Source organism: Saccopteryx leptura, chromosome 2, assembly GCF_036850995.1.
Source record: "Saccopteryx leptura isolate mSacLep1 chromosome 2, mSacLep1_pri_phased_curated, whole genome shotgun sequence".
NCBI classification, from domain to species: Eukaryota; Metazoa; Chordata; class Mammalia; order Chiroptera; family Emballonuridae; genus Saccopteryx; species Saccopteryx leptura.
The window spans coordinates 33,869,223-33,879,341 of record NC_089504.1 but is presented as its reverse complement, the minus strand read 5'-3'; the positions used below and the strand labels follow the sequence as shown (position 1 = coordinate 33,879,341).

Sequence of the window (10,119 nt, the reverse complement as noted above, 5' to 3'; positions counted from 1 at the left end):
GCGGTTCCGGGATCCGAGTCGCCTGCTTCGCCGCCGCCTCCCCGGCGCGCTGAGCGCTGGCAGCTGCTGGTGGGCGCATGTGGGGACGCGCGGCGTGGAGGCGCTGCCCACGGGGGCTGCGGCGCGGTCGGGAGGCACTGCTGGTACTGCTGGCGGTGTTGGCGTTGGTCGGGTTGGGCACGGTGCTGCGGGCGTACCGCGGGGCCAGGGCGGTGGAGCCGGGACCCCCGCGCACCCCGCGCTCCGGCCGGCGCGACCCGGTCCTGCCGCGGCCACCGGTGCCGGAGAACGCTCTGGGCGCGCACGGCGAGGCGGTACGGCTGCAGCTGGGGGGCGAGGAGCTGCGGCTGCAAGAGGAGAGCGTGCGGCTGCATCAGATCAACACCTACCTTAGCGACCGCATCTCGCTGCACCGCCGCCTGCCGGAGCGCTGGAACCCGCTGTGAGTCCGCAGGTGGCGGGAGGAACCCTGCCCGCAGAGTCCCGGGGCCGCCGTTTCTGCCTCTGGGAAGTGGCGGGCTGGCACCTGGAGATCGCGCGTCTTGCTGAGTCTTTCTCGGGAATTGGCAGTGCAAGGGTTTGTGTGGGGGAGGGGCGCGAGAAAGTTTTTAAAAATGAAAATAGGAAAATGTTAGAAATTAAGGAATCTTTCTAGGTAGTCTCTTGGCCCTTCCCCCCTTGAGAAGTTTTGTCATTCGGTCCATTAAAGTGGGGGTCGGGGCTAAGCAGACAGGTTTAAAATGAGACCCCTTTGGGTGCCCTTCCTGGGTCCGAAGACCCTCAGTCCCGTTCTGCCAGAATCGTCCTGCCTTGACGAAGCCAAGGACCCATGGGGTTGTCGGGATCCATTCACTTATGTGTGTGCTCCTGGGCCCATGAATGAACTGGAGGGGTGTGCACCGTGGGCAGGGGAGGTGAAAGGTGGCTGGAAAGCCACGTCAGAGGCAGCAAGCCACCTTCTCTCTCACCTGAGCTTTAGGAGGAGGAAGGCAGGAAGGACTGGCTGGAGGGAAGGGTTCCTTATGGCTGTTGTCTAATAGACTTTTGTGAGTGGTGCAGGCCTAGAGCCAGTGTGGTCAAAGGCCTAATTCCCATGGGAGCTGTTGGTTGGGCACAGTGCGCCCACTACCCAGGTTTCCAAAAGGAAACAAGCTGGTGGGAGGAGGCCTTCCCTCCCCTTTCTTCGGTTAGTGGAAATCCTCCAGGTTCTTGCTTGAGCACCTCCTTAAAGACTTTGAAGAACAGAGGCCTGGCTCCCTGGGAGGATCTGTTGTAGTTGGGCAGCCTGCTGTGTGTGCCAGGCCCCTGCCACACCTCCCTGAATCTTGTCTTTCCTAATTTGCAGGAGTGGAAATAGACTCAGAGAGGACAGGTGACAGCTAGAAATTAGTGAAACTTGGGGGGACTTGTACCCTCTTAAGTTCCCATGACACCATACTGATTTCAGGATTTAAGGAACCTGCTCTGTGGATCCTTGTCCGGAGAGAGCATGAATTTGTGCATGAGGTGACCCTACCTCTGCAAAGTTTGGATGGACTTGCGCCTCCTCTTGTTTTTCGGGATCTGCTCATCTCTAGCCTTAGCTTTTGCCCAAGGCATTTTCACTGTTAATCTTTTTGAGAAGTTTGTTTGTCAGGGTTGGTAGCAGTTCCCCCCACTTTAGCCGAATGGCTGAATGCATGTTGATCTTGAAAATCCAGGGGTGCTGAGTGAAGGTCTAGGGCAGTGGTTCTCAAACTCCTTGAAGTCGGGGCGCATTTAAAATCCTACAAATAACTGTAGGCGCACTATATACAAATTTCTGAGAAATGTTATAAGTAAGTAAATCAAATATTAAAGAAAAAAAATAAAGTCCAACCGTGCTTTTATGGTAATTAAATGAAATAAATCTGGCAAAATTAAGTTTATTCTGTCATTAAAAAATATTTTTATGTTACATTTTTTGAGTTATGCTTTTTAGAATTAGTAAAAAAGAGGGGTTAAAAAATAAAAAAAAATGACAAAAAAGTTATCTTTTTATATATAATATATAGATACATTCTTAGTAAGATTTAGTAAATTCGGCAGGTCCTGGTGTGAATGTGTTAAGTTTTTTCATTCTTATGTTTATGTGAAACATGAGCCTGATGTGTCCTAGTGATTTCTTCAATGTTTGAGTATATATTTGAAAGACAAACTCTCATTTTTTCGTTAATACATTGAAGAATTCCTCTCCTTTTACTCTTAATTGTGTTGAGTGCAGAAAAACTCCACCATACATATCATCTTAACTTTACACCAAACAAAGGATAGAAGAAACTTGCCTCCAGTCTTTCCAGGGAACATGGAGGTAATGTAAACAATCCAGCACCACAGCTTAACAGCCTTTTGCAACCTAATCAGGCAAGTATGGTGGGGGGTTGGGCAGACTGTCAGCTTACAGACAATTCCCCACACCTCTGTCCCCCAAAAATCTAAACTCCAAAAACCCTGTTGGTTTTTTGGTCCCGAACAGGCACATATTTCTCTGGAATACCAGAGGGCACAGCTGGAAATCTTCTAGGGCGCACCAGTGCACCCTGGCGCATACTTTGAGAACCACTGGCCTAGGGGAAGCTTTCAAGTCAGACCCAGGTTTCAAACCCAGCCCATGTGAGATAAAATTCTGGCTCTTTTGCTCTTCAGCTATGTGACCTTAAGTAAGCTATCTGGCCTCTCTGAGCCTGTTTCCCTATCTGCAAAATAGGAATGAGTAGAAATAACATAACCTAGGAATTAATGAAGCACTGAACACCTGGAGACACACTGTGTACTCAATTCTTATTAATTTTTCTTCTCTTCCTTGTAGTTAACAATATACCCAGGAGGTCACTTTTAAGAGGCTTTAAGGGATTGACTGTAAAGTTTTTCTTTTCTGGGTTCCAACTTCCTTTATTGTCTCAAGTTGTGAAATTGCTTTGAAACACTGTGGATGACCTATGGGGCTTATGATATCCGGTCTCCATGGTGACACAGCTGCCCTGTGTCCTATCAGGATTTGCTTTTACATCCTGCTGTGGCATTGACCCTGGGTAGTTAATCCAAACCCAGCGTGATAAGGAGTATGAATGCCTCCTGCCTTTAATTCTTGCAGCAAGGCCTGTTGGGTTATTCTTGCCTAGCTGGAGAGAAAGGTAAGCTTATCTGTGTTGGGCACAGCCCGGCCAGGGCTTGAGGCATGACTTCGGTTGGTCAGTAATATCTGCGCCTTTCATGGAGACTTGCTTTTATAGTTCATACAGGAGTGCGGATCTAATCAGGCTCTTGAGATTTAGTCTGAGGAATGGCAGATTGTGAGTTCACAGCTGGGATGGGAGGAGTGGTCCCTTGGCAATCTAATTAATAAGCGGAGGAATGGTTAAGATCTTTGAATGTCACAGGAAGGAAGGCCCTGTCACAGGAGGGAAGGTCCAATCTCAACTATAAGGAAAAGCCAAGGTAACACGCAGGTCTGGGCAGAGCGGATCTTTTATTCCCCTTCCTTATGGGATGGAGATAGTTATTTACCTATTTTAATTATAAAAACAATACATGTTCACTCTAGAAAGTTTAGCATATACAAAGAAGCAAAAAACAAACAAATAAAAATCACCCATAACTCCTACTACCCCAGGGAAAACCACCGTGAAAGTTTTGCTGTGTATCCTTCTATTTTTTTCCAGGTATAGAAATAGTTTTGAAAAATACACATATGGGTATGTAAGTGAGAACATATTCACATATGAGTATGTAATAGGCCCACACATATGTTTAAACAAAGACTTTACACTACAGCAGGTCCTTGAATAGCATCCTTTCATTCAAGTGTTGTTTTATTATAGTATTGATGAGATACCATAGAACTCAACTTTTGGCCTGACTGGTCATGGCACAGTGGATAGAGCATTGACCTGATACGTTGAGGTCAAAACCCTAAGGTCACTGGCTTGAGAATGGGCTCACTATCTTGAGCGTGGGTTCACCAGCTTGAGCACAGGGTCACTGGCCTGAGCCCAAAGGTTGCTGGCTTGAGCAAGGGGTCACTGGCTCAGCCTGAGCATCCTAGTCAAGGCATGTATGAGAAGCAATCAATGAATGACTAAAGTGCCATAACTATGAGTTGTTTCTCATCTCTCTTTCTTCCTGTATATTTCGCTCTCAAAAAAACAAAACAAACTCAACTTCTGCTATATCAATTAACCTATGGTGAAATTGTTTTCATTAGATGTCATTTCATTTAAAGTCAAAGAACCTATAGACATTAAGTGAGGACTTACTGTATGGTAGGTAAACATGTTACCATAGGCAGGGAGTTGGGAACTCCCAAGGGATTATTTGTCTTGGCCAGGGGTCCCCAAACTACGGCCCACGGGCTGCATGCGGCCCCCTGAGGCCATTTATCCTGCCCCCATGCACTTCAGGAAGGGGCACCTCTTTCATTGGTGGTCAGTGAGAGGAGCACTGTATGTGGCAGTGCCACAAAGCGCGGCATAGCTCACGTACAGTACTACTTACCGTGACGCGGGAAGCACACGTCACGGCTCCGGAAGCGCATCATGTCACTTGTTACTGCTAGCAGTGACAAATATGGAACCGGACATTGACCATCTCATTAGCCAAAAGCAGGCCCATAGTTCCCATTGAAATACTGGTCAGTTTGTTGATTTAAATTTACTTGTTCTTTATTTTAAATATTGTATTTGTTCCCGTTTTGTTTTTTTACTTTAAGATATGTGCAGCGTGCATAGGGATTTGTTCATAGTTTTTTTATAGTCCGGCCCTCCAACGGTCTGAGGGACAGTGAACTGGCCCCCTGTGTAAAAAGTTTGGGGACCTCTGGTCTTGGCTCTTCCTTGCATCTGCGAGCATTGGTACCATGTCTGTTCTCTTGGATAGAGCCAGACTGATAGAGAAAGTCAGGAGTGTTGGTTCTAACTCCCTAAGACTTGGTGTAGGCCCCGGCCCTTCTGAGTCTAATACTTTACATGTCAATGAATTAGAACCCAGCTATGTATCTGTTATAGCAGTGAATCGAGGAGGAGGAAGGAGAGGATGACAAGGAACCCTTGCATGGTATGTAGTAAGTATGGGGTTTGCAAAACTATTGAACGAATGCCTTCTCATTTGAGCCTAGCAAGGCAAGGGAACTTTCACTCAGAGATGGCAGCAGGCCTAAGGGGGGAGCCAGATAGCTAGGTTTGTGGCCTTTAGAGAGACTTTTTGCAACATAATTAAATGTCAAAATAACCTGGAGATGTTTTCTCTGAACATATGTACCCTGATTTATTAATGTCACCCCATTAAAATTAATAATGAAAAAATAAAGAAAAATAAATAAATAAAAATTGCAAAAAAAAAAAATATTGATGCTAGAGACCTTCCCAGAACAATTAAATAGAATTACTGTGAGTAGAGCCTAGGCTAAGGCTGATGTCATCAACGGTGGAGAGCTACTGGCTGAGAGCCTGGAGATTTCTCACGGAGAAGATTAAGGATGGTTGCTTTTGAGGGTGTGGGAGAATAGCAGAATCAGACAAAGTGGGGATTGAAAACAGGCCAAGTGCAGTTGAAACTAGTGATGATATTACAGTCAGTTGTAAGGCATGTCACGAGTAAGTGGTTGCTAACAATTTTGTACTGCCAATATTTGCAAAAAACTTTTAGTTTTCATAGAGCAGAGAAGCCTTGAGGCAATTACTAGAATGTCTTTTTTATTTGCATTCTGGCATATTTAGCAGGAGAGAAAGGTGGAGTGACAGTGCATTTCCATGGGCACATGGATGAGGATGCCATACCTGTGAGCAGTGGCCCGTCTCTGCCATGGCAGAGGAATTGTGAACCACTGGTTAGAAAAGTGTGTAAATAATACACAGGTATTAGCATTTCTTAAATGATTGCTCTGGTTTTAGCCATATTGATGTTATAATTGCCGATGTATCTAAGTTCAGGGACCAGGACTTGGGTGCTGGGATGACGGTCTCAAAATAGCTCTGAATAGGTAATTTAGCGGAAGTATTTGTGTCTTTTGAGGGTCGGCAGGAGGAAGTTGGTTAGAATTTCTTTTTGCAGAGAGGTAGCCTGCTTTTCTGTTCTAATAGCAACATTATCTTTGGAAAAACATCACAAATGGTATGGAGATTAATGTTTCTTTTGCTTCTGCAACAACACTATAAGGTGTAAGATATTTTAAATTCTTATTAGACTCAGCTCCTGGCCCTCAGAGAGGCACCCTTTCTTTGAAACAGTTCTGTAAGTTTAGAACAGGGGTCGGGAAACTTTTTGGCTGAGAGAGCCATGAACGCCACATATTTTAAAATGTAATTCCGTGAGAGCCATACAACGACCCGTGTACGTTATGCATTATCCAATAAAAATTTGGTGTTGTTCCAGAGGATAGCTGTGATTGGCTCCAGCCACCCGCAACCATGAACATGAGCGGTAGGAAATGAATGGATTGTAATACATGAGAATGTTTTATATTTTTAACGTTATTATTTTTTTTTATTAAAGATTTGTCTACGAGCCAGATGCAGCCATCAAAAGAGCCACACCTGGCTCACGAGCCATAGGTTCCCAACCCCTAGTTTAGAACATGGTTAATTGTGTTAGTTTTTTCATGTTACCTTTTCTCTCTCACGCTGTGTCCTCATGGTTTAGGTGCGTCATGTTGTTGGAGTTTGTGTTACTTTTTAAAAATCCAGACGGACAGTCTTTGACTTTAGATAGTTATGGTCATTTTTATTTATTTTGCTTATTGATACTTTTTTTTTAATTCAGTAAGAGGAAGGAAGGCAGAGAGACAGATCCCCACATGCACTCCCACCCAGATCCACCCGGCAAGCCCACTAGGGGTGATGCTCTGCCCATTTGGAGCATTGCTCCATTGGTCAGCAACCAAACTCTTTTTAGCTCCTGAGGTGCAGGCCATGGAGCCATCCTCAGCGCCCAGGGCCAATTCACTCCAACTGAGCCATGGCTGCAGGAGGGGAAGAGAGAGAGAGAAAGAGAAGCGAGAGGAGGATTGGTGGAGAAGCTAACGGGTGCTTCTCCTGTGTCCCCTGACTGGGAATTGAATCTGGAACTTCCACAAGCTGGGCTGATGCTCTACCACGAGCCAACCAGCCAGGGCTGCTTACTGATACTACTATGGTTTAATTATGACATCTCATTTTATGCTTTCTCTGTGTTATGCCTTTTCTCTGGTAGTCAGAATTCTTTTGGTTGAAAGTGACTAAAATCCCAGTGGAAACTGACTTCCATATAAAAGAAAATATGTTGACTTCTAGTGCAGAAAAGCCTGGGATGAGAACTGAGTTAGGGCCCTGGATTCAGGGATTTAACTGTTAGCATCAGGAAAATGTTGACTGGTCAAGCCATGGGCATTTGACCTTCCCAGAGGGCTGTGTGTATGTAAATATACGTGCGTGTGTGCATACACGTGTGTGTATTTTTACGGGTATGTATGTTTGTGTGTATAGACCACATAGCCTGAGAGTCCAGGAGGCATGGTTTCTGAAAGAGAAATCGCAGTGCAGTAAGGGGAAGACAAGAGAAGGGAATTTGGGCAGATAAAGCTCATCATTGGGTATTATGACCTCCCTGGCCTGAATACAAAGAAAAAAGATTAGGAGGCATTTACTGCACCCATTTCATTCATATCCATGCACTACATAGACATATACTGTGCTGGTGGAGATTAGAGTAGTCCTCACCCAATAGGGTATTATGAAGATTAAATGGAATAATGCATGTAACATGCTTAGCTCACTGCCTATCATATAGTAAGCACCCAGTAAATATTACTGTTATTACCAAATACCAGTACAAGGCATGCTGACTATTCAGAGAAAAACACAATTCAGTCCCTAACCTCACAAAGCACATGGATTACAGTACACCAGAGAATTAAGGAAAGCATGACTTACTATGATTTAGCAGTGACTTTGGCTCTGAGCTTCCTTTTGTCCCCGAGGCAGAAGTGGAACCCTGACTGATACACAGCTGTCCTCATCTAATAGAAGGATGCACAGCTTTTTATCAGTTGGGAGAAGGGGACAGTATTTTTCATGAAAACATTCCAGAAGAGTACATTGAACAGTCATGAAGGAGGAAGCCTGTAAGGGATGTTTGAAAGAAAGAAGGAGAAGCTACCAGACCAAGAAAAAAAAAAAGGAGAGGCCAGAACACTATTTTTTTAAGAGAGAAATAGAGAGAAGGACAGACAGGAACAGGCAAGAAGGGAGAGAGATTAGAACAGAAAGATCAATTCTTTGTTGTGGCACTTTAGTTGTCACTGATTGCTTTCTAATATGTGCCTTGACCGGAGGGCTACAGTCAAGCCAGGGACCTTGGACTCAAGCCAGTGACCTTGGACTCAAGCCAGTGACCTTTGGGCTCAAGCCAGTGACCATGGGATCATGTCTATGATCCCCTGCTCAAGCCAGCGACCCTGAGCTCAAGCTAGTTAGTCTGTGCTCACGCTCAAGCCGGTGACATTGGGGTTTCAAACCTGGGTCCTCAGCATCCCGGGCCAACGCTCTATCTATTGAGCCACCACCTGGTCAGGCTAGAATATTAAATTATTGTTCAATGAGGGCATTTGCTGTGGGGAGCTAGAGAAATATGATCTAGCTTTTAAAAAATAATATTTCTTTGTGATTATAAAAATTATGCATATTCATTGTAGAATTATTTTATTATTTTTTTGTAGAACAATTTTAGAATGCAGAAAAATACAAAGAATTAAATAAGAACCAGCAATACTCCACTGTTAACATTTTGGCATGTTTCTTTCTATTGTTTATTGTTTATTTGTGAGTGTGTGCACACATACATTGTTGTGCAGAGAGCTGGCATCATGCTGTATAAATTTGTACCCTGCTTTTTTGATTTCACGTTATAATGTGGTCATTGTCTTCTATTGTTAAATACCTTCCTAAAAATGTGGTTTGGGATGGCCGTGGAGCGTTTCTTCATGCAGACATGCTGTACTTTATTTAAGTATTTTTTGTTGGACATTGAAATAACGTCCCAAAGAAAATAATATACCATACTCCTCCTTCAGGGTATCTCTGATTATTGCCTATGTGAGAAATTCTTATAATTATTAATATGAGATCAAAGAGAAGAGGAACGTTTTATGTGTTGCCAAACTGGTACCCAACCTTCTTGTGATTTTAAGGGGACACTAATAGAGAACCGACCTAGGCATTTGAGGAAAGTGGTGTTGGCCTTGAGCTCTGGGGTGCCACAGACCAGTGGAAACACAAACAAAAGCACTGAGGAAGATATGGTCAAGCAGAGCTTTTCCTGCCTTCATACTTACTATCATGAGAAGGAAATTTTAACCCAAAACAGGAGGGATGTGATTTCACACTAGAGGACAGTTCTTTAATAAATTGAATAAACTTTACTTTTTAAAACCTCACTTCATCATTCTTATTTCCACTTATCTCTGTTTGGATGTTTACCTTTTTCCTTTTTTTTTTTTTTTTTTGTATTTTTCCGAACCTGGAAATGTGGAGGCAGTCAGACAGACTCCCTCATGCGCCCGACCGGGATCCACCCGGCATGCCCACCAGGGGACGATGCTCTGCCCATCTTGGGGCGGCGCTCTGCCACAATCAGAGCCATTCTAGTGCCTGAGGCAGAGGCCACAGAGCCATCCTCAGCGCCCGGGCAAACTTTGCTCCAGTGGAGCCTTGGCTGCGGGAGGGGAAGAGAGAGACAGAGAGGAAGGAGAGGGGGAGGGGTGGAGAAGCAGATGGGTGCTTCTCCTGTGTGCCCTGGCTGGGAATCGAACCTGGGACTCCTGCACGCCAGGCCGATGCTCTACCACTGAGCCAACCAGCCAGGGCCCTTTTTTCCTTTTAAAGATAAGAAAACTTGATTTTTAGGTTTCACAAAAAGGCACTTTTTCCATGTAGTATAAGCAATTCTTTATGATGCCTTCTAGTGGGCTGCAATAGTTTTTCTCTGCACCCTCTTTAGAACTTATGGGTTTATTAAATCTAGATCTACTTATTTTTATGTATTTCCCATTTGCTATAAAATGTATTTGGAGGAGGACAGCTGTTTGGTGGAGGTTGAGGAGAGTGAGATAGGAGAGGGCCTTAGTCACAC

The 10,119-nt window shown here is 44.6% G+C and overlaps 1 protein-coding gene across 1 annotated transcript in view; it reads left to right on the top strand.

Moving 5' to 3' along the window:
• The window catches only part of GALNT12 (polypeptide N-acetylgalactosaminyltransferase 12), a 34,827-nt gene continuing 24,708 nt past the window's right edge, over nt 1-10,119 (top strand). The window contains exon 1 of the mRNA XM_066367576.1: nt 1-442. Coding sequence (XP_066223673.1) covers nt 78-442 — 365 coding nt within the window. The 5' untranslated portion in view covers nt 1-77. The remainder of the gene's footprint in view (nt 443-10,119) is intronic.